The 24,911-nt window shown below is 36.8% G+C and overlaps 1 protein-coding gene across 6 annotated transcripts in view; it reads right to left on the reverse strand.

Annotated features, from left to right (window-relative positions):
• Positions 1 to 24,911, reverse strand: part of fahd2a (fumarylacetoacetate hydrolase domain containing 2A) — a 52,226-nt gene that overhangs the window by 16,070 nt on the left and 11,245 nt on the right. For 5 of the 6 annotated variants that reach the window (XR_015496968.1, XR_015496967.1, XM_087263028.1 and 2 more), the window contains exons 2-7: positions 14,177 to 14,430; positions 9,227 to 9,443; positions 5,993 to 6,052; positions 4,620 to 4,782; positions 2,073 to 2,181; positions 775 to 862 (exon numbers count right to left, since the gene is read on the reverse strand). Coding sequence is in view for 4 of the 6 variants with exons in the window: in XM_087263028.1 (XP_087119154.1) it covers positions 775 to 862; positions 2,073 to 2,181; positions 4,620 to 4,782; positions 5,993 to 6,052; positions 9,227 to 9,443; positions 14,177 to 14,430 (891 nt within the window). In the remaining 2 variants the exon portion in view is untranslated. 6 annotated transcript variants of the gene reach the window in all.

A 24,911-nucleotide genomic window follows, 5' to 3' on the forward strand; every position in this document is an offset into this window, starting at 1 on the left:
CAAGAGAAGCAACTGATAAAAATACGCTTCCATAATTGCAATATTATTGTCATTTTGTGTAATATTTCTTGTGCATTTATTAATTTCAGTTAACTCTTGTCTCTTTTTTGTAGTTTTATTATCCTACACTGTAAACTGAAATGACTACAAATGTTTTTGTTTCTTTGATTTATTTTAATAAGTTAATCACGTTTCAACTAGTTAAACTTAATATTTATAGTCTGATAGATATTAGTTGATGACTAGAAAAGTTCATTTGATTCAACAACCAAAAATTAAGGCAGCAAGACGTTTTTACACTGTAGAAAAGACCGTTAGACAATGAAGAATCATTCCCCATTAAGAATGTTTCTTGTTAAAGAGTATAATCCACTACAAGCTGAAAGAACAGCTGATGTAGTAGAACAATAAGTCAGTAATTACATCTTTGCAGCATTTTGTTCTTCCTCTAATTCCCTTCGCAAATCAACTTGAATGAACGTCAGAACGCCGATGCTAATTAGAAAGCTTAAATGCTGAACCCGGCGCCTCTCTGCTTTGATTGTGTGTGTGTAACCTGACATGACGTCAGTATCAATGAGGTCGTTGCAGCTGCTGTTGTGTGTTTCAGCTGTTCTCATTGTGTCAGTGTGTCTTTATTGGCGCAGCTAAACAAAGGTTTGAGGAAAGGCTGTAAACGGGTGTTAACAGGCTGCCAGGTGCAGTGATTGTGGGTTGTGACGCTAAAGCCAGTAATGTTGAAATATACATCGATTTTCCTATAGAAGGGCTCACCTTTAGAAACACAGGTGGATTTCTGAACACTCCCACACCTGGAGGGGTTCCGGTCAAAAACACATCACCGGGATAAAGAGTCACAAACCTGCAGGAAAACATCAAATTAAGCCACACAAAATATATAAGATGTTTTTAGTGGAGGATATTCGTAAAAATTATGTAATAAAAATATATAATAATCAGTGTTGGGGAGTAACGCTTAACAAGTAACACGATATACATTATAATTAGGGCTTGACGTTAACTTTTTTGATCACCAGCCACTATGGCTAGTAGTTTTCGTCGCTACTAGCCACTCGCCATTTTCAGTTCACATTTCTAATAAATTATATATGCAGAAATTTGACTTTGGCATGCAAAAATTACTTAATTTCCGATTTGTTATGTTCACATGCTGCCTCGTTTATTTAAGTCTTTTGCGTGTTGTGTATGAGCTTGCTCAATGAGCATAAGCAAAAGGGTTGTGCTTTCAAAATGCCACATTACACTAACGCCCCATTCACACGGGGCTTCAGCGTCAACGCTTGACTGAAGGCGTGTCTGGAGTTGGGGCTAACGCGATCATCATAGCAGCGTCAGCCAATGAAATTCAATCAGCAATAGGCCACTGTCTAGCTGGTGTATTTGCATACAGTGATGTGATTGGCTGTCGCTTATGTCGGTGGTCCCAACTTCCTCTGAAGCGGCGCCGACAGATCCACAATGCAGTTCGGCAATGCCTGACGTTACCCATTCAAAGTGAATGGGGCGTTAGTTTTATTTCCCATGACTTTTAAGGGATCAACACTAAGGATTTACCTAATTTTTCTCTGACCACACCAAATTAATTATTTCCTTGCCACAAATTTTAAACATGTTATTAAAAAAATAATTGACATACAGTTGAAGTCGGAATTATTATCCCCCCTGTTTATTATTTCCCCAATTTCTGTTTAACAGAGAGGGTTAGGACTTTTTCAACATATTTCTAAACAAAAGAAAGAAAGAAAAACCCAAAAGTAATATAACGCATTACTATTTATAAATTTTATAAAAATATTTTTTCACTTTTTGGGGAGTGACTCAATATTGACTTGCATTACATACATTAGCTTTCCCCAACACATTATAATAATAATAATAATAGATTTTATATATAATAATCAAATTTAAAAGATAATCATTTAATTTATTAATTTAAAAAAAAAATATTTAAAACACAGGTGAAAATGTTTATTCTGCATGACATTTCTTGTAAAAAGGAAACTATTGTAAGATGGATGGATAGAGCATTCAAAAGCAGTGATTTTGCTTACTGTGAGACCCAGGCCACCACCTTCTCCGTCTGGAAGATCATTTGATTGGTGTTGCTTTCCTGAACTGTGGCTCCGTTCACGAAACAGCGAATGCCCAGCTTATGAACATCTGTTTAACAAACAACATTGACGTGATTACTTTCACAAGTATTAATTTAAAAACTGGGAACTGCTCGCCCACTGTTTTCTTGAAAACTATGTATTCAGACATACATACCGTTTTTCAAATACTATATATTAGGGAGGTATGTGATTTTGATGTAACATAACTAATCAGAAATTAAAAATGAACAAAAATTAAAAAATTTTAAGAAATTTTTTTAAGAAATTAAAAACTATCAATTAGTACCTGTATTAAGTACAACCTCAATCCCCATCAGGGCATCATTGTTTCCATAAGAGAGTTTTGCTTGTGCAATCCTAAATAAATAACGTAATACAACGCCAGTAGCTCCTCCCCTTCCGCTACGAAAGCAAAGCTGTGGCCATTGAGTGCATGAAGTGCTCGACGTTCCACACTTCATTTTATTGTTTGTAAAAATACATCGGGATATTTAAAGGGCACTTTTTAATATCATTTTCAGTGTGAATGTGCTACTTGCAGTTTTTATGCTACAAAATGGCGTAGAAAAGTGCGCAAGTATGCTATGTGATGACATCTGTCAGCAGGGGGCGTAGCACGTGAGGGGTAAAGGATGACAGAGTGCGTAGGGCCCTGGAAACGTAGAGGTCCATCGACTGGTAACGCCCCTGGATGTAAGTGTCCAATGATTAATTTTGATATGTTTTGGACACAGAATGATATCTAAGGGTGCTTTCACACATGGACTTTTGTTTTGGAACCTGTCTCCTTTGCCCAGTTAGCGCAGTACGTTTAGCATATGTGAATCCAGCAATCGCGCTCGGATCCGTGCCAAATCAATCAGTCCGAGATCGCCTGAATGAGGTGGTCTTGGCTTGATTGAAACAAACTCGGGAGCAGATCGATTGTAGTGAGAAAACAATACGATCCAAGCCCGGCTATATCACAGTGTATTATGGATATGTCATAGACATATATTCAGCTATATGAAGAGAGAATTATGAGTAGAGCCGGATCTCATTCCTACTGGTAAATGTGTGTTTCATGTAAAAGCCTATAATGCATAAGCCAACTGCTATGTATGACAAAGTCTTACCTGTGATTTACACTTGCTGACGATGTCTGTGGGTGTCAATATTCAAAATGAAAGCAGCTTTTCGCTTATGATTTCTTTATTGCTCATCATTATAAATTAAAATAAAGACACATGAGAGCTGAGCGGGACTCTAATCAATATAAACCGTGACACTCTGACTTGTGTGAGGAGAGTTTACGCGCACGTTACTTGTTTTAGCTCTTTTGGTCCGTTTAGAAACTTTGCCGTGTGAAAGCAAACCACACTAAGAACAAGGAGCAACATTGTAACAGTTTTAATCCACGTTTAATGGAACAAATGAATCGATTCACAGGTGTGAAAGCACCCTGACTTGTTGAGGAGCACTCAAGTGGACTGAAATATTTCTTGGTGGGATCTATCAAAGATCTGAAAGTCTGAATTGTGTTCTGAAGTGTCTGAGTGGCCATGTTGGTATTCCCTACTGAAACACAGCTTCATATGTAACACAATGTCCACCAAAACCTGTTCACTGGTACAGTACAAGCTGAATTATTTAGTTAAGTGGAATTTATTTATTTTATTTTTTTAAAGAAAGACTAGTGCCTATTTAAATAAAAATATATACAGTTGAAGTGAGAATTATTAGTCCTCCTGAATGATTAGCCCCCCTGTATATTTTTCTCCAATATCAACAGAAAGACAAAGTTTTAGCTACTAATTCATATTAACCAGTTTATTTTATCTTTGCCATGATGACAGTACAGTTAAAGTCAGAATTATTAGCCACTCTGAATTATTTACACCCTGTTTATTTTTTCCCCAATTTCTGTTTAACGGAGAGAAGATTTTTTTCAACACATTTCTAAACATAATAGTTTTAATAACTCATCTCTAATAACTGATTTATTTTATCTTTGCCATGATGACAGTAAATAATATTTGACTAGATATTTTTCAAGACCCTTCTATACAGCTTAAAGTGACATTTAAAGGCTTAAGTAGGTTAATTAGGTTAACTAGGCAGGTTAGGGTAATTAGGCAAGTTATTGTATAATGATGGTTTGTTCTATAGACTATCAAAAAAATATAGCTTAAAGGGGCTAATCATTTTGACCTTAAAATGGTTCATAAAAAAATAAAAACTGCTTTTATTCTAGCTGAAATAAAGCAAACAAGACTTTCTCTACAAGAAAAAATATTATCAGACATACTCTGAACATTTCCTTGCTCTGTTAAAAAGAAAAAGAAAAAAAATTAATTAAAGCTAATCATTCTGATTCAACTGTATACTCCCACGAGCCCTTCGGGCAGGTCGAGATAGATTTAGTTATTATATTATTATTATAGATCAGTTATTATGTCTGTCGTACTATTGTTACACTTTCATTTCTGTTTTTGATTTAAGTACCTTTCAGAGAATCAGTAGTAACCAGCGCTGGGCCGAGCGGACAAAACGTGTCAAATGTTTTTCCCAGCAGCCACTGCTTTCCGTTACGCTTCATCTGCCAATCACGAGCACTCACATCATTCGCTACAGTGAAACCTGCAATATAGGATAGGGCTTCTTCTTCCTGAGACAAACAGACACGTAGATATGACAGACATTAGGTTGAGCCATATATTTATCTCATCAAGAATCAGGCTTGTAGCCGGCCTGCTTAAAGTGGTGGTGATTTTTTGCAGTTATTCGCCTCATTTTCTATTACATTATTAGGTTCAAATACTCCATTTAGTGACATTTTTAACACTATTTTAGCTGGATTAGCTTGTTGGATGGTCAATTTTTAATGTACCGAAAATATTTCCTAAAGAACTACAACTTGTTTTTAAAATACAAAGATATTATATTATATATCATTAGAAAAAATGTAGCCTGTTGTCATTTTTTAGACAAACACCAAACTGGCCAGCACTTTCAGCTTTCCTCAGTCAGATTTTGGCCATTTGAATAAAAAACAATTAAAACATAATGAATCATGAACATTTTAAAAATTAATGGATAACAACAGCCTGATTAGTTTTAAAATTAACTTTAATGTGGGACGATTTTTGCTGCTTCAGACCTTTTCATTGGTCAATTGTTTCTCACAAGACTAACAATAAAAGTTAGGCTACTTGTAAAATATTTTGTGTGGTCTTAAAACCTTCAATGGATTATTTCGACAATTTATGATGGCATAGTAGTCAAAATAGAACAACTGAGAAAATAGTGGCAAAAATTTTGGACCAATGGCAAATTCTGAACATTTGTCAGTGGGGGACAGGTCTTTCAGCCTACAAAATATAATTCTCAAAAAGATTGTTATGAGCACATGCATTATTATAACAGCTAAAATCTTAATCGATTTCACCCAGTTACTTACAAATAGAGTATGATGGGTAACAAAATTGTGATTTATTATTGGAGAAAATCTATAAAAATAAAAGAGACAAAAATAGTATGTACATTTGAACAGAAATTGAATTTGACTGCATTATACGAGTATGGCTGAAAGGAAAGAAAGGAAATTGTAATCTTTTAAACCATTTTAGATAATATTGTTTCATGAATAATTTGAAGGTATTTACCATTCTGTGTACAATAGAAGTGCACAAATATAAGATCAGAGCTAATCTTTTTAAATCCAAGTGTGTTGTAATAGTGGTGCATGTAATATTTAATGCAATATAAATGTATGTAATATAAAATAACGTGTAATATTTAATCTAGTAACCCTGAAATATCCAATTAACTGAACAATTCCATTTTAAGATATATTTGTCAACAAATCACTCTGTTACCTTTATATGCTTCCCTTTCCGGCCAATCACAAAGGCGAGTTCCACCTCCCAGTCCACTTCCTGTAAATGATGAGCCATCACAACATGTGAAACAATTCACAAAAGTTTTTCAGTTGGACATGACTAACAACTATAAAATATGTGAAGAATTTCATATGTTAATATGAGAGTAAGTTATTCTCATGTGTTGTTGAATTAAAGTGACACCGGTTTATTTTGACCCGTTTACACCTGCTATGAAGATGTGTTTTAGTCAGTCAGATCACAGGTATACAATTGACCTTATTCTTCAAAGCGGAAGTGCGCTCGTTTTTGCGATTGTTTTAGAACTTCCGATTCAGTTGCCTAAGGGAGAAATGACTGTGCATAATAAACGGTCAAACTACTTGCTCTACAAACAAGTGTTTGCATGATCATACAGATAAAAAATAAGAAAATATTAATTTGCAACATCAAGCAGCAGAACAAGCAGAACATCTAAAAATAAATGGAAGGGAATGAGACCGAAAGTCTCGAGCCAAAAAGAGTCAAATGGCTACGCCCGCTCGTACGTGAAGAATAATGTGAACAGAGACACATTTTACTTTACAACTGCTATGTTTACACCTCAGACTCAACTTTATTATTCCATGTAGAGAAACTAAAATTGTTGCAACAAGTTACCATAACACAGTCAAAGTTCCATGTTCACATTAACAAAACATTACCACACAACATACAGCATATTTTAGGTGCATCTCCCGCCCTGCATGCTGGACTCTATTACACTGACCTCTATCCCTCTGACCAATTGGCCACCATTATAAAAGAATTTCTAATTCTATTTGTCTTGCAAATACGTAATCTAAAACAACATCCTGATGGCAGTGGCTGAAACACAGAGTACAACGGGTGATCCGGCGTGCATAAGATACCCTGAGCTCTCTTTAACACATTCATTCATTTCTTCTTCGGCTTTGTCCCTTTAATAATCTGTGGTCTCCACAGCGGAATGAACCACCAACTTATCCAGCATATGTTTTATGCAGGGAATGCCCTTCCACCTGCAACCCATCTCTGCGAAACTCTTTAAAACATAATTACAGTAAATTACCATTGGGCCAATTTAGTTTAAACTGATGATCTTGCCTGCCACCTTCACAAGGCCACTCAACTTGTTCTTATTTGACAGACACAGATTACCATACCAAGCTACAATGCAGAAAGATAAAATGAATTCAATAAATTGTTCATAAAACAGTGTCATCATAGAGGTACAACCAAAAAGTTTTCTCTGAACAAATCAGTCTTTCTTGAACTTTTTTATAGACAAAGTCTATAAACGACCCCTAAGTCGATAACGACCTCTAGGTATGTATGTGTCAACAATTTCAATGTCCAAACCTTTAATATTTGTTATGATGGGGGTAGGACATTGGGTTCGTTCTTCGTACCTCACTTAAATGATCTAAGATGATTTGGCAGATCCTGGATCTTTACATCTTGATAACTGATCTGTCACTAATTTGGTTCTTCAAACAAGTTCGCGAATCAGATTAGAATGTCTGGATAAACTGATCTGAGATCGCTGCGTGTGTTGTGAAGGACTGATCTATCGATCCTTGAAATCATGATCAGCAATGCAACGATTGGCTGACGTCACAGCAGCGTAATGACATCATCTGATTAATATTCAATTATCCATGTGAGCAAAATTACATCAAATTAGCAGTAAACGGCTTGTTAAATATGACACGCAATAACCTTCCACATTTGTCGTGAGCTGCAGGCTTTACACTTTCATGTGTCAAGTGTATTCATCATGTATTTCAATGCATATCAACGTATTTAGTTCTACATTTAGAAAAGATTTTCTTTATTATAGTAGCCGTTTTTTAATCGGTGTAAAGAATAACTGGTTGTTTACAAAAGCATTTTGATATTGGTAAAGGCGTCTGCAACTTTTGTGAAGCATCAAATCACCGGCATATCAACTGTCAAAACATGTTTATGACTGCATATGTATTATTGCTTTAAAAAAAAGAGTCACATATTGTGCATTTCTATTATACACAATTTGTACTAAAGCGATTTTAGATAGAAGTTTTCTCTTTGCACCACCAAGTGGAAGTCTTTGTACTTTCATTTCGAGGGTGCAGATTGCATAAGTTTTATTAATATGTATCATTTTATTTATTTTATTAATGACTACAACTATATATATATATATATATATATATAGTTAAAAATATGTACCATTTTCCCAAGTGTATATAACTACTACTGTAAGAAAATATTAGAATTCGGAACATACTTTCTGTATTATCTTTGCTTGAACTGAGCCGATCTAATCCTGTTTATATGAATTGAACCTGCTCCCGATTAGGTTTGACCTAGCAGAACTGTTGCTATGACAACAACTCTCGGATCAGCTTAGAAGAATGAAACGATCCTGGATCGTGTCAAATCGTCAATATCCAAATCCAGCTAACTGAGTAATCCACGTACGAAGAACGGACCCCTGGTGATAGGTAGGAATCTATCACCATGTCTTTACTTTTATTTACATTCAACTGGAGAGGAAATCTAGCACACCAGGAAGTAAATTCTTCCACAACAGGACCATGACCCAATTCCTGATCGTGGAAAAGACTCACAATGACTGAATCATCAGCATATTTAATAATATGACAGTTTCCATACATACTCTGATAATCATTAGTTTACATGATGAATAGAAGAGTTCAATACAAAAGACCAATACTGAAAGTAAGAAAAAAGCACAGTTGGCACCGTTTAATGGTCTTTTGTGGATGTTTGAATAAATTTGACCTCAAGAGTGGTAAAAAAAAAAAGCAATCTGATCTAATGCAATGCATTTTTAATTGGACCTGACAGAACAGTACAAAATCAAACAAAAAAAAAGTCAGTTCATGACTCATTTTAGAGATAGTTCTCCGAAAACTGAAAAGTCTTGTCATTTATTCATCCTTCACGTCTCACAAACTTATCTGAGTTTCTTTTTCTGTTAAACACAAAAGACATTTTGAAAAATATTGGAAACCTGTAACCATTGACTTCCATATTTATTCTTCCTACTATGAGTGTCAACAGATACAGGTTTCTAAACATCTTCTTTTGTGTTAAACAGAAAAGAAATAACCTCACAAAGGTTTGGAACGACTTGATGGTACATAAATAATGAGTATATTTGAATTTTTGGGGTGGACTGTCTCTTTAAGCCGCAGAGCTCACCTGACTCTCGTCTGGCAGAATGATGTCATCATTAGGGCCGGTGATGGAGCAGGGGAACTTGCTGAATATGATGGGCTCTTTAGGAATGGGGGCGTTTTGCTCTAGACAGTGGTCTTTGTAATTCATACCAACACAGACCACTTTCTCTGGATTGGTCACTGGAGAGAGCAGTCTGATGTCTGACCGCGGCAGCACATTCTGACCACTGGACAAAGCCCTGGGACACAGAGAAGCAGATAACATTAATTAATAAAGTCCTTATTTACTATGTACTAGGACAGAAAGTAAGTACAATGAGATAATAAATAAGGTTAGGGATTAGTTTGGTGATGGGTAAGTTAAAGGTTGGGTTATGTATAGATGTATAATAGTGTAATTATACATGTATTTACAACCAGATCAAAAAAAAAATGTGTACAATGTAAAAACATGTATATTTATAATAAGTGTCTTGTACTAAATTATTTATTTAAATGTGAATACCTAGTAATTAAGGTAACTTTAAAACTATCATTAATAATATCGTTAATAAGACCATTAATAATATTTTATTACATTCATATAGTGCTTTTCTGGGCTAATAATGAGCTTTTATTCCAGTTTATTCAGAACTAAAAGAAATAATACTTTCCACAGAACAAAGAATATTGTAGGAAATACTGTGAAAATGTGCTTGGTCTGTTAAACATTGCTTTTGGAAATATTTGAAAAAGAATTTTTAAAAAAATTCACAGGAGGGCTAATCATTTTGGCTTCAAGTGTACTCTTACCTATACATACGGCATTGAACATCCACAGTAATTTGTACATTTCGCTATTTTAATTAATGATTATTTTATATTAATTATATTTAACTCGTATACACAGAATCATCCTATGTAGACATATAAAGGTTTCATTATAAGATCAGAACTGTTGTTTCACCCTGACTGGATGCCTTCCAAAATAAAATGTTAAGCCCCCAAAATGAATATTAATTCAGAAATGAAACTTGATCAAAGTCAAGGTCACATTTTTTTTATAAGGTATCTTAAAACAGCATGGATGCTGACCAAAGGGCTTCACAGACTGATTAAAATACAAACGTACTAAGCAGAATCTTGACAAGTAATCTATGAAACAAATTAAAGTAGTAATAAAAAACATTTAAAAAGTCTATACAAAATAAAACAAAAATGTATGAGTAAGTCTGTGAGAAGAGGGTAGGTTTTAACTGATGCTTTAAAGATGCCTAATATAGGAGAAGCTCTAATCATTAAACAAAGTGTATTTTATACAATAAACCTTTTCTTTTTGATTTTAACTCAGATTGTGGGACATTAATTAAAGTAACAGCTGGGTTGAAGGTCTATGAGATCTCTGGGGAAAATAAAGACTTAACAGCTCAGAACTGTAGCAAGTCCATGTAAAGCTTCAAATATATCAATTAAAACCCTAATATCAACTCTACAATCAATTAATTCCTATTTATTTATCGTTTATTCTATTTACCCAAAATTAACTCTATTAGATTTCTTTTTTGTTGTAGCCAGGGAGGGTTTATGTGGGTAAGCCCACCGCCCACTGCTGAAGGTCCAGTATTTATAATTTGTTGTCCTGTACAGAAGCTCCCTTGTTCCATTCTGACTGTTATTTCATCACAAATTGTGGGGTTAGGGGGAGTTCAAAGAATGTTTTAGGACCCAGCGGAATTCTTTGCTGGTTTGTAGCTCTGGCTGAAGCTGCAATCACACTGCACAGGCATGGGCTGTGTCCAAAATTCAAATTGCATACTTCCATACTATATTGTACACTAAAAACAGTATGTGAGCCGAGTAGTATGTCCAAATTCATAGTATTTGTAAAATAGTATGCGAGAAGTACTCCGATGACCTAGTACTTCTGGTGGAATTTTGAAGTGCGCATCTCATGCATGCAACGCTAAACCATGATGCACCGTGAGAGAATTCATAAATGGAATACTGTATAGAATGTACATTTCGAGTAGTAAATTCAAATGCAGTGCCTACTGAGTAGTAGGCAATTTTGGATGCAGCCTAAAGCTGCGGACACACTAGAGATTGAGCATGCGAAATTCTGTCGTACAGCGCTGTCAAAAGGGGCAGGATTAAACAATATGATTAGACATTAAAAAAAGCAAGTGATTGGTCCATATTTTAATTTTTGTCCAGAGAGGTCATGTTTTGATCCTTGACTGGTCTCACGCAGTCAAGTGATGCGATTTCACAGGTCAGAGTTCACCGAGATTGAACTTTGCAACGCAGTGAACTGCAAAACTTGATGCACGATCTTGCATTTCCGATCTGACGCATTCACCTGGGTATGAATGGAAGTCTATGGGGAGAAAAGTCTAGTGTGACCGCAGCTTTACATTCATAATAGGGCTGCACGATTCTGGCTCAAATGTAAATCATGATTTCTTTTGCCTAAAATCAAGATCCCCATTTTTTCTCACGATTCTGTAGATGTAAAATAAAGGTTAATATGATTAGCCTATTATTATTGTTAATTCTCAAACATATGGTGAAACAATAATAATAATAATATTATTATTATAATAAATATTATTATTGTTATGTTTGAGACATGTGCTTGTCATCTGTTTTTGACAACATTATTAGACCATTATATTTCCATCATATATAGGCTAGGGTTGTTATACTGACACAGTAAACATTTATTTTCATGCACAACACTTTGTGTTCGCTATGAAAGGAAAAACATCAAATGCTTGTCGTAAACATAACTCTAAAATGCGATATGATCATTTTAATCATCTGCGCCCAGGTTTCACTTTCACTTCCTATAGTGCGGCTCATGGCTGCTGTCACTGTGAGAAAAAACACACACCTCCCGCATGGCCCTCAAATGATCGCTCTGTGCAACAAACTGAAAGTTTTTTACAACTTCATTACCTGTTATTCACAACCTATGCAGGTTCTGTTCACTAAAGTAGGCGTCATTTGCATCCACGCGCGCGTTCTCTGCATTAAACAAACAGTGCGTCAGCTCACGTGTGATTTCGCGTCCGTGATCACACCATTACATGAGATGTGAGAAATTATATTTCTGGGTAAATTATACCTTATAAATACACTATGTGACACTTTTAACGCCATTTAAAGGTGTCAATGTTGCTCTGAAGAATTCTGCCGCCGCCGTCTCTCCTGACCTTAAAAATATAATTGGCTGAATCGTAGAAAAAGCTGAATTAGGATCGTGTGTTGGGTCGAATCGAGATCGAGATTTTTTTTCGATTATTCGTGCAGCCCTATTGAAATCACATCATGTGACTACATGAGATCAATAGAAGATCAGACATAAACTTGGTACCGAAATTTTAAATATGGAGCAATCACTCACTTAATTTTTTGTAAGTATAATAATCTTGTTTAATCCCACACCTTATCGCAGCGCCGTGAGACAGAATTTTGCAAGCTCAAACTCTAGTGTGACTGCGCCTTTACACTATTTACCATCAAAGGCTACGTTTACACTGCAGGCAAATTATTCTCTATTTTCACCTGGGGATATTATTCTCTATTTTCACCTGGGGATACTCATCCCGAGGTCCTCAGATTATGCGGAGTCACTGATTGGATCCAAGACCAGCGACGTGATGATCCCAATGATTCCATATCCGGGACCAGGCCATATCCTGAGCTGCTGCTGCGCTGATGGTCGTGGGGAGTGGAGAACATGAGTCTGATTCCAGCGACGCTCTAGGGACAGACGAGTCTTCGCTGAGGCCATCTTCCAGCCTAAACCACGACGAATGAAGTTCTGCACAAGAGTCTGGTTCTCTCAAGGTTTTTTTTCTTCACTCCCATCAGGTGAAGTTTTTTTTTCCCTCTCCGCTGTCGCCACTGCCTCGCATGGTTCAGGATTGGTAGAGCTACGCATCAATGAATTTGCTCTTCAGTGTTTGAACTCTCAGTAATGATTAAATCACACTGAACTGAGCTAAACTGAACTGAACTGAACTTAAACACTAAAACCTGAACCACACTATTCCAGTTACTGAACCACACTGTTCCAGTTACTATGACCATTTATGTGAAGCTGCTTTGACACAATCTACATTGTAAAAGCGCTATACAAATAAAGCTGAATTGAATTGAATTGTGGCCTGAATCTAAATCTTTACGTGCGACTCATGTTTGTTTTTGTCATGACAGTGTAAGCATCCCAAACCACATAGAATCCGATCTTTTCAATTCTGATATCTGCCTCTTTCATATGCGGTAATAAATCAGAAACAGATTTGATGTTCTGCAATCTGACTGCAGTGTGAACGGTCATGTTGGAATTCTTGTGACTTTTACATCATGTCGATTGACACGTGTCATTATTCTGTCCTGGTTGGTGCTTTAAACTACTCCCCAGCGGTATTGCAGAATAGCACACAGGCAGGGCCGGAGTAAGCTGAACTGCTGGGGGGAGGGGGGGGGGGGGGTGATGGGAGCTGTCGCGGACGCCGCCCTCTCAATTCTACCGCCCTAGACGCAGATATAACTGAGGGCGCGGGTGGTGAGGGAAGTGTTGCGGACGCCGCCCTCTCTATTCTGCCGCCCAAGACGTGGATATAACTGAGGGTGCGGGTGGTGAGGGTAGTGTCGCGGATGCCGCCCTAGACGCGGATATAACTAAGGGCGCGGGTGGTGAGGGTAGTGTCGCGGACGCCGCCCTAGACGCGGATATAACTGAGGGCACGAGAGGTGAGGGTAGTGTCGGGGACGCCGCCCTCTCTATTCTAGGTCGCCTCTATGGACGCGCCAGCCCTGCACACAGGGGAAATACTTTACCCCCACAATTGAAGGTTGTTTATTTTGAATATTTTTTTTTTTTAATGACAGCTAGCTCTCGTTAACCAAACATTAAGCATTAACCTGTAATCAAAAAAGGATTGCTTAATAAAAATATCACTTTTTAAAGCCTAAAATGTTTTACCTCTTAGCACAGTCCATTCCCTTTGGCCCCAATTCCAGAAACTCCCTCATAGTGGAGGGCATGGAGGGGTCAAAAGCTTTCAGATCAACGATCCCCTGACCTTCATCCTGCTCCACCCCGACCCGCACAATCCCCTCAGCAACTTTATGGCAGAACTGGACAAGTCTCATCCTGCCGAAGCGTCGGACGGAGCCTGCGGAGAACACGGCATTGAGTCTCCTCAAAGTGAGCTGAGGGACAGCCAGAAATCTCATCTAATGAAGACAGAAGAAAACAGAGACAGACGGAAGAAAGGACATACAGCAGTGAAAGGCAGAAGTGGACACACATGCAGGATTACAGGATAAATAATGCACTCTTCAATTGGATTGAGAAATTTCAAGGGGATTGAGGAGTTTCAAGCACATAAATTACTTAGGAAAGCTGCATTTAGGAGTGGAATCGCAGAGAAATGATACACGATTTGAAGATGTTGAGAGGAGAGTTGATTTAATAAGCACTTGATCTATAATAAGGATTCTATTACATAATGGATTCATGGATTATACAGGGGTATCAGAAAATCAGAAGTCAGTTAAATAGTGAAAGATTTAGCAAGTAGTTTTAATGTCACATGCTGTATTTCAATCATTTTAAAGGTACCAGGGTTCCTGCAGGTTTAACTAAGGGGAATTTAAAGAACTTTATTAAGATGTATTAAAAAATCTTAAAAGAACACAATGTTTTTAAGTGCTAATATATAAGGAATGCACAATGAATCGTATTTTCAGGGTCTGAATTAGTTTGGACATTTATTTATACAGAACATTTAATGCCATTGCTCATGACTTAATTACTTTTTTAGAGTTTTAAACTGTATTACTTCCTTTTAAGTAATTTATTTAAAAACTAATTAAACAATCTAATTTAAAATAAAAACTAAATATAAATAAATTAATTTTTGGGTGGGCGACGCGGTGGCGCAGTAGGTAGTGCTGTCGCCTCACAGCAAGAAGGTCACTGGTTCGAGCCTCGGCTGGGTCAGTTGGTGTTTCTGTGTGGAGTTTGCATGTTCTCCCTGCGTTCGCGTGGGTTTCTTCCGGGTGCTCCGGTTTCTCCCACAGTCCAACGACATGTGGTAGAGGTGAATTGAGTAAGCTAAATTGCCCGTAGTGTATGAGTGTGTATGGCTGTATCCCAGAGATGGGTTGCAGCTGGAAGGGCATCTGCTGCGTGAAACATATGCTGGATAAGTTGGTGTGGTGTGGTGACCCCGGATAAAAAAAGGGACTAAGCTGAAAAGAAAATGAATGAATGAATTTTTGGGCTATTTTAAATGCCACAAAACATGGAGCAACTTTAATAAATCAAATGTATTATATACAGACCTACATAATTATCTATACAAATATTTGCCCTAAATGTCATACATAACATACCAAATCGAGTTAAAAGAGTTGATTCAAATGAAACTATGCATTTGTAACTTGCATGTACTAAGCTACTAAGCTGTGCTTTAATACTATTTCTTTTTTAATAGACTTTTACCTTTAACGCCATCACACATTAAGCAGCAATAAAGATGTTTTAATGTCAAATTACATTATCATGTTAACATTTCCACATTAGTGAGCAACTTAGTCAACAAATATATATATATTGTCGTAAAACTTGCTGGATAAGTTAGCGGTTCACTCCGCTGTGGCGAACCCGGATTAATAAAGGGACTAAGCCGACAAGAAAATAAATGTATATGTATATATGTATATATATATATATATATATATATATATATATATATATATATATACACATTTATTTTCTTGTCGGCTTAGTCCCTTTATTAATCCGGGTTCGCCACAGCGTAGTGAACCGCTAAATTATCCAGCAAGTTTTTACGCAGCGGATGCCCTTCCAGCCGCAACCCATCTCTGGGAAACATCCACACACACATTCACACACACACTCATACACTACAATTTATCCTACCCAATTCACCTGTACCGCATGTCTTTGGACTGTGGGGGAAACCGGAGCACCCGGAGGAAACCCACGCGAATGCAGGGAGAACATGCAAACTCCACACAGAAACGCCAACTGAGCCGAGGCTCGAACCAGCGACCTTTTTGCTGTGAGGTGGCAGCAATATATATATACAATATACAGTTCTATCTGGTTCTCAAATCTGATTGGCTGATAGCCGTGTGATATTTTGCAATATCAGAACTCCTACAGCCTCTTTACCCTTTGTGTATTACTCCGCCCACATACAGCCAGCAAAAAGCAGACACTACAGATCTAAAGTTTATATATATATTATTTAACATGTAATATTTTTAAAATACTTATCTGACAGATGTGCCAGTGCTAATTGGTTGAAGTGGTAAGCGTGGGATAATCGTGATTTTTGTGAACCGTTACACCCCTAGTGACTATTACAAATGTCAAAGTTTGTTCTATTGGCATTTAAGTGTTTATTGTTTTGTTTTGTTTTGTTTTTTATTCAAATTTAAGTAAATCTGATTGTGGTCACATCTGACAGTGATGACATTTTAGGCATTACTTTCACAAAACATAATGCAGTTATGTAGGAGCCGTTTCGATTTTCTGTTGATGCTTCAGGGAAGTAAAATCATCTAACGATATTCAAAGTTCAAATTATTCCCTTACAAATAAAATGACAGTGTTGACCTGTCATGGTTGTGATGAAGGAAATGTTATCATGCATATTTAAAATATTGAAAATCTTTAAAACGTAGTCCCCCTGAAATGTAATCATGATGTGATAAAAAGTAGCAGCTGACCCAGATATTGACTGGTTTACTACGTTTTAACAAATGTCTGACATAGTAGTGATGACCTAATTAAGTGCATATTTTGATGAACAAGCTTTTTTGTAATTAAAATAATATTTTAATCCATGCAATTGCATATGAATGACTGAACACGTCACGTTTACACACTTATTAACGTTAGATGTGTAAAAAAGACAATAGCGCCATGAATTTAATATAATATGACTAAGTTGAAATGATAGTTAAACATATTCTATTATCTATTCCTCATAAAATTTGCATTTAAAAGTTGGTGGACCAATGTTTTAAGAATCAGTCATAATCAATATATTACTCCACAAAAGCTACGATCGTTTAGCATAAAAACAGCCACAGACTCAACTTTTACTGTTCATAATATTAAACTTCATTTCATGAAAAATCTTTTTAGGTGAAAACATATCTATCGTTTCATTTTCAACCATTAAACACAGCTGTCTTTTTGGGTGTTATTATTTATAAGTTTATATTTTACGAGGCTGAATCCAGCTTCTTATTCGCAGCTTCTTATTGACGCTATGCGGTCCACCTTAAAAACCGCGACGCTTCCGTTTTTCAGCTTCTTATTCGCGCTCATCTTAGGGACCGTGTTTATTTATGTTTCTTTTTGAAAAATGAAAAATGCTAAATGAAACTGATATAAGATAGAAAACGGGCTGCAAGCATGAAATCTAATTGCATCATTGATTAATTATTGACAGTGCCATCGTTTGAGTACAATATATTTTTGTTTTTTTTCCAGAAATAGTCCTTTATGAAGACTTCACATGACCCACCTATGAATAGACAGTGCCTGCCTCAGCAAGGATTTTAGATACAAAATAATTGTTTTATTAATTCAAGTTGTAAAAGTTAATGCATATGTTTTATCTGCAAATACTACAATTTGTATTAGATTTCAGTAGCTTTTTCTGACACCCACGCCTGTAAATACAATTCAAGTTTTGTTAAACCTATTGTTTCAAAGAACAGACAATGCACTTTTTATACACCTTTTTATACACCTTATACAAATAAATGTGAATTGAACTGAATGAGCTATTGCATAATTGAATACTGTACCATGTTCTCTCTAATATTACACAACAGGTTAATAGTATACGTCTATACACATATGTATACATATGTATAAATATGTATAATTCTATCCCATTGAGAAGACAGACCTAAAAACGGTCAAAATACAGTCATTTCAATAAATGCCCAGTTGGAGGTGCTATATGCCAAGTTTTTTGCATATTCATTTAATGTTTTATTTTTAACTTTTATGTATTTGTGTGCCTACTACATACTATGTATGTGTGTACTATAAACTATGTGTGTGTGTGTGTGTGTGTGTGTGTGTTCACATTAAAAATGTTTAACACTAAAGATAATAAAAGTATGTTTGTGTTATAAATTTACACAAAATAAAGATGCCAATACATAATCATTTAATAATAATGATTTATTATTATTATTATTAATAATATTAATAATTATTATTATTATTAATTTTTATTATTAGTAGTAATAGTAGTAGTGAAATAAAAATATTTTACAATGCACTTATACATATTGTACTGAAATAAATGCCAATTAATCTATATAGCTTATAAAAATTTATTAATATGTACCTATTTATAAATATGTGTGTAAAATATGTCTCTCTCTCTCTCTCTCTCTCTCTCTCTCTCTCTCTCTCTCTCTCTCTATATATATATATATATATATATATATATATATATATATATATATATATATATATATATATATATATTCATACACAGTACACAATACATTTTCTTGTGTCTGTGTTTATTTAAGTGTATGTATATGTATTCATTCATTTTCTTTTCGGCTTGTTCCCTTTATTAAACTTTGGTCGCCCCAGCGGAATGACCGCCAAAATGACCGCCAACTTCTCCCAGCCCTTCCAGCTGCAACCCATCTCTGGGAAACATCCACAGTCGTACACTATGGACAATTTAGCCTTCCCAATTTAACTGTACTGCATGTCTTTGGACTGTGGGGGAAACCGAGCACCCAGAGGAAACCCACGTGAAAGCGGGGAGAACATGCAAAAACAGAAAGGCCAACTGACCAAGTCAAGGCTCGAACCAGCAACCTTCTTGCTGTGAGGCGACAGTGCTACCCACTGCGCCACCATGTCGGCCCTGTGTGTGTGTGTATATATATATATATATATATATATATATATATATATATATATATATATATATATATATATATATATATATATATATATATATATATATATATATATATATATATATATATATATATATATATATATATATATATATATACAAATTAACTATATACCTATACAAATTTACATGAATTTAACAGTACTAATACTACTAATATTAATATAAATTATAAAAATAAAAAATATTAATAATATTATTATTAATTCTATTATTATTAAGCTTATTGTTGGTATTTTATTAAAAAAATTCAAGAAGCTTATACATAATGTACTTGTCTATCACAACACCAGAAATAAGATTATACACAAATTAAACACTAGCATTTTCAGGCTAGGTACCACTAGTTAATTTTGACACAGCAGAACAGTTTTGTTCCAATGCACTCTTGGCACAATTGGTGGCGCTGTATCTCAGCTGTCTTTGAGGGTGCGTTGAAAATCTTACTTGGGTCTTGTAGACAATCTTCCCATCTATCAGCAAACCCAGATTCATATCAATTTACTCTACTAATTTTAGGTTATTGACCTCTGAACTTGCCCTAAATCGCAATACAGCAAGGCAAAAACAGGTATGTACCATTGCACTCTGCACAATTGGTGATGCTTTATCTCAGCAGTTTCTGAGGGTGCGTAGAATATCTCACTGAGGTCTTGTAGACAATGTTCCCCTCTATCAGCAAACCCAGATTCATACCACATTACTGTACCATTTTCTGGTTATTGACCCTTTAAACTTGCCATTAATCGCAATACAGCTATGTACCATTGCACTCTTGGCACAATTGGTGGCACTGTATCTCATCGGTTTTTGAGGGTGCGTTGAATATCTCACTGAGGTCTTGTAGACAATGTTCCAATCTATCAGCAAACCCAAATTCATAGCATATTACTTTAACAATTTTAGGCTATTGACCTCTGAACTTGCCAAAAATCGTAATACAGCTAAGTACCATTGCACTCTTTGCACAATTGGTGGCGCTATATCTCAGCAGTCTTTGAGGGTGCGTTGAATATCTCACTGGGGTCTTATAGACAATGTTCCAATCTATCAGCAAACCTAGATTCATACCACATTACTGTACCAATTTTAGGTTCTTGACCTCTAAACTTGCCAAAAATCGCAATACAGCAAGGCAAAAACAGCTATGTACCATTGCACTCTTTGCACAATTGGTGGCGCTATATCTCAGCAGTCTTTGAGGGTGCGTTGAATATCTCACTGGAATCTTGTAGACAATGTTCCAATCTATCAGCAAACCCAGATTCATACCACATTACTGTACCAATTTTAGGTTATTGACCTCTGAACTTGCAAAAAAATCGCTTACAGCCAAGTACCATTGCACTCTTGACACAATTGGTGGCGCTATATCTCAGCAGTCTTTGAGGGTGCGTTGAATATCTCATTGAGGTCTTGTAGACAATGTTCCAATCTATCAGCAAACCCAGATTCATACCACATTACTGTACATTTTTCTGGTTATTGATCTCTAAACTTGCCATGAATCGCAATACAGCAAGGCAAAAACAGCTATGTACCATTGCACTCTTTTCACAATTGGTGGCGCTATATCTCAGCAGTCTTTGAGGGTGCGTTGAATATCTCACTGGGGTCCTATAGACAATGTTCCAATCTATCAGCAAACCTAGATTCATACCACATTACTGTACCAATTTTAGGTTCTTGACCTCTGAACTTGCCAAAAATCGCAATACAGCAAGGCAAAAACAGCTGTACCATTGCACTCTTTGCACAATTGGTGGCGCTATATCTCAGCAGTCTTTGAGGGTGCGTTGAATATCTCACTGGGATCTTGTAGACAATGTTCCAATCTATCAGCAAACCCAGATTCATATCACATTACTGTACCAATTTTAGGTTATTGACCTCTGAACTTGCAAAAAAAATCGCTTACAGCCAAGTACCATTGCACTCTTGACACAATTGGTGGCGCTATACCTCAGCAGTCTTTGAGGGTGCGTTGAATATCTCATTGAGGTCTTGTAGACAATGTTCCAATCCATAAGCAAACCCAGATTCATACCACATTACTGTACATTTTTCTGGTTATTGATCTCTAAACTTGCCATGAATCGCAATACAGCAAGGCAAAAACAGCTGTACCATTGCACTCTTTACACAATTGGTGGCGCTATGTCTCAGCAGTCTTTGAGGGTGCGTTGAATATCTCACTGGCATCTTGTAGACAATGTTCCAATTTATCAGCAAACCCAGATTCATACCACATTACTGTACCAATTTTAGGGTATTGATCTCTAAACTTGCCATAAATAGCAATGCAGCAAGGCAAAAACATTGTCCTATTGCACTCTTGGCACAATTGGTGGCGCTATATCTCAGCAGTCTTTGAGGGTGCGATGAATATCTCACTGGGATCTTGTAGACAATGTTCCAATCTATCAGCAAACCCAGATTCATATCACATTACTGTACCAATTTTAGGTTATTGACTTCTGAACTTGCAAAAAATCGCAATACAGCAAAGTACCATTGCACTCTTGACACAATTGGTGGCGCTATACCTTAGCAGTCTTTGAGGGTGCGTTGAATATCTCACTGGGATCTTGTAGACAATGTTCCAATCTATCAGCAAACCCAGATTCATATCACATTACTGTACCAATTTTATGTTATTGACTTCTGAACTTGCAAAAAATCGCAATATAGGTAAGTACCATTGCACTCTTGACACAATTGGTGGCACTGTATCTCATCGGTTTTTGAGGGTGCGTTGAATATCTCACTGAGGTCTTGTAGACAATGTTCCAATCTATCAGCAAACCCAGATTCATACCACATTACTGTACCAATTTTAGGTTATTGACCTCTGAACTTGCAAAAAAATCGCTTACAGCGAAGTACCATTGCACTCTTGACACAATTGGTGGCGCTATACCTTAGCAGTCTTTGAGGGTGCGTTGAATATCTCATTGAGGTCTTGTAGACAATGTTCCAATCTATCAGCAAACCCAGATTCATACCACATTACTGTACATTTTTCTGGTTATTGATCTCTAAACTTGCCATAAATCGCAATACAGCAATGCACAAACAGCTGTACCATTGCACTCAACCAAAGCTCATTAAAAAAATCTCGCGGACGTTTATGGAGAACGCGATTTATCTAGCCGGAGGTACGTATGGCTGCATTTCATTTTTTTAAGCATACGCTACGGGGCGGTGTGACGCCGTTCGTCTTCATGCTCACCGGCAGCTCGTCATGTACGTCTGCAAAGTTGAGACGCATACAGGAGCTGACCTCAACAACGGCGGCAACCCGACAATCCGGTTCTAGTCCGGAGAACAGCGGTTTCAGAAATCAGGTAAGACAATAACAGAATCCAAAAAATAAAGTGAACGAGTTCATAACAGGGTGAGAATGTGGTGAAAAGGTAGACAAAAATCTGCTAAGAAAAAGTAGACAAAATCAGACAAGGGCTTTTCTTTTTCTGGACAGCTTTTGTAAAACGTTGCTCGGGTTTAGGAAAGCAAACGGGCGGACGGGCGGGTCAATCGGTAAAGGCAGTTGGGTTTAGGAAAGGAAGAGGAGGGTGGGTCAGCCGATTGGCCAGTCACCCAGTCAATTATTCAGTCAGTCAGTCAGTCAGACAGATGGTCACTCGACAGTGGCCTCCGGTGGCTTTACGCGAGAACAAAAACTGCGCAAATGTGTGCCTCCCAGAACGTATTTCGCGGTCTCCAGAAACTTTCACGGGACTACGTTTTCAGAATGAGTCTGGGTTGAGTACAAATGGTACAGTAATTTAGTAAGAATCTGGTGTTGGTAATAGATGGGAACATTGTGTACAAGACCCAACTGAGATATTTAACGCACCCTCAAAGACTGCTGAGAAACAGTGCCACTAATTGTGCCAAGAGTGAAAAGGTACATAACTGTTTTTGGATTGCTCTTTTTTGCTATTTATGGGATGTTCAGAGGTCAATAACCTAAAAATGGTAGAGTAACTTGGTATGAATCTGGGTTTGCTGATAGATTGGAACATTGTCTACAAGACCCCAGAGAGATATTCAACGCACCCTCAAAGACTGCTGAGATATAGCGCCACCAATTGTGCCAAGAGTGCAATAGTACAACTGTTTTTGCCTTGCTGTATTGCGATTTATGGCAAGTTTAGAGATCAATAACCAGTAAATGGTAAAGTAATGTGGTATGAATCTGGGTTTGCTAATAGATGGGCACATTGTCTACAAGACCCAACTGAGATATTTAATGCACCCTCAAAGACTGCTGAGAAATAGTGCCACCAATTGTGCCAAAAGTGCAAAGGTACTTAGCTGTATTACGATTTTTGGCAAGTTCAGAGGTCAATAACCTAAAATTGGTACAGTAATATGGCATGAATCTGGGTTTACTAATAGATTGGAACATTGTCTACAAAACCCCAGTGAGATATTCAAGGCACCCTCAACGACTGCTGAGATATAGTTCCACCAATTGTGCCAAGAGTGCAATGGTACTTCGCTGTATTGCTATTTTTGGCAAGTTCAGAGGTCCATAACCTCAAATTGGTAGAGTAAATTGGTATGAATCTGGGTTTGCTGAAGGATTGGAACATTGTCTACAAGACCCCAGTGAGATATTCAACGCACCCTCAAAGACTGCTGAGATATAGCGCCACCAATTGTGCAAAGAGTGCAATGGTACATAGCTGTTTTTGCCTTGCTGTAAGCGATTTTTTGCAAGTTTAGAGGTCAAGAACCTAAAATTGGTACAGTAATGTGGTATAAATCTGGGTTTGCTGATAGATTGGAACATTTTCTACAAGATTCCAGTGAGATATTCAACGCACCCTCAAAGACTGCTGACATATAGCGCCACCAATTGTGCAAAGAGTGAAATGGTACTTCGCTGTATTGCGATTTTTTGCAAGTTCAGAAGTCAATAACCTAAAATTGGTACAGTAATTTGGTATAAATCTGGGTTTGCTGATAGATTGGAACATTGTCTACAAGACCCCAGTGAGATATTCAACGCACCCTCAAAGACTGCTGAGATATAGCGCCACCAATTGTGCAAAGAGTGAAATGGTACATAGCTGTTTTTGCCTTGCTGTATTGCGATTTATGGCAAGTTTAGAGGTCAAGAACCTAAAATTGGTACAGTAATGTGGTATGAATCTGGGTTTCCTGATAGATTGGAACATTGTCTACAAGATCCCAGTGAGATATTCAACGCACCCTCAAAGACTGCTGAGATATAGCGCCACCAATTGTGCAAAGAGTGCAATGGTACATGTTTTTGCCTTGCTGTATTGCAATTTTTTGCAAGTTTAGAGGTCAAGAACCTAAAATTGGTACAGTAATGTGGTATGAATCTGGGTTTCCTGATAGATTGGAACATTGTCTACAAGATTCCAGTGAGATATTCAACGCACCCTCAAAGACTGCTATGATATAGCGCCACCAATTGTGCCAAGAGTGCAATAGGACAACTGTTTTTGTCGTGTTGTATTGCGATTTATGGCAAGTTTAGAGATCAATAACCAGAAAATTTTACAGTAATGTGGTATGAATCTGGGTTTGCTGATAGATTGGAACATTGTCTATAAGATTCCAGTGAGATATTCAACACACCCTCAAAGACTGCTGAGATATAGCGCCACCAATTGTGCAAAGAGTGAAATGGTACATAGCTGTTTTTGCCTTGCTGTATTGCGATTTTTGGCA

The sequence above is a fragment of the Danio rerio genome, chromosome 8 (assembly GCF_052040795.2).
Source record: "Danio rerio strain M-AB ecotype USA chromosome 8, GRCz13ab, whole genome shotgun sequence".
Lineage (NCBI taxonomy): Eukaryota > Metazoa > Chordata > Actinopteri > Cypriniformes > Danionidae > Danio > Danio rerio.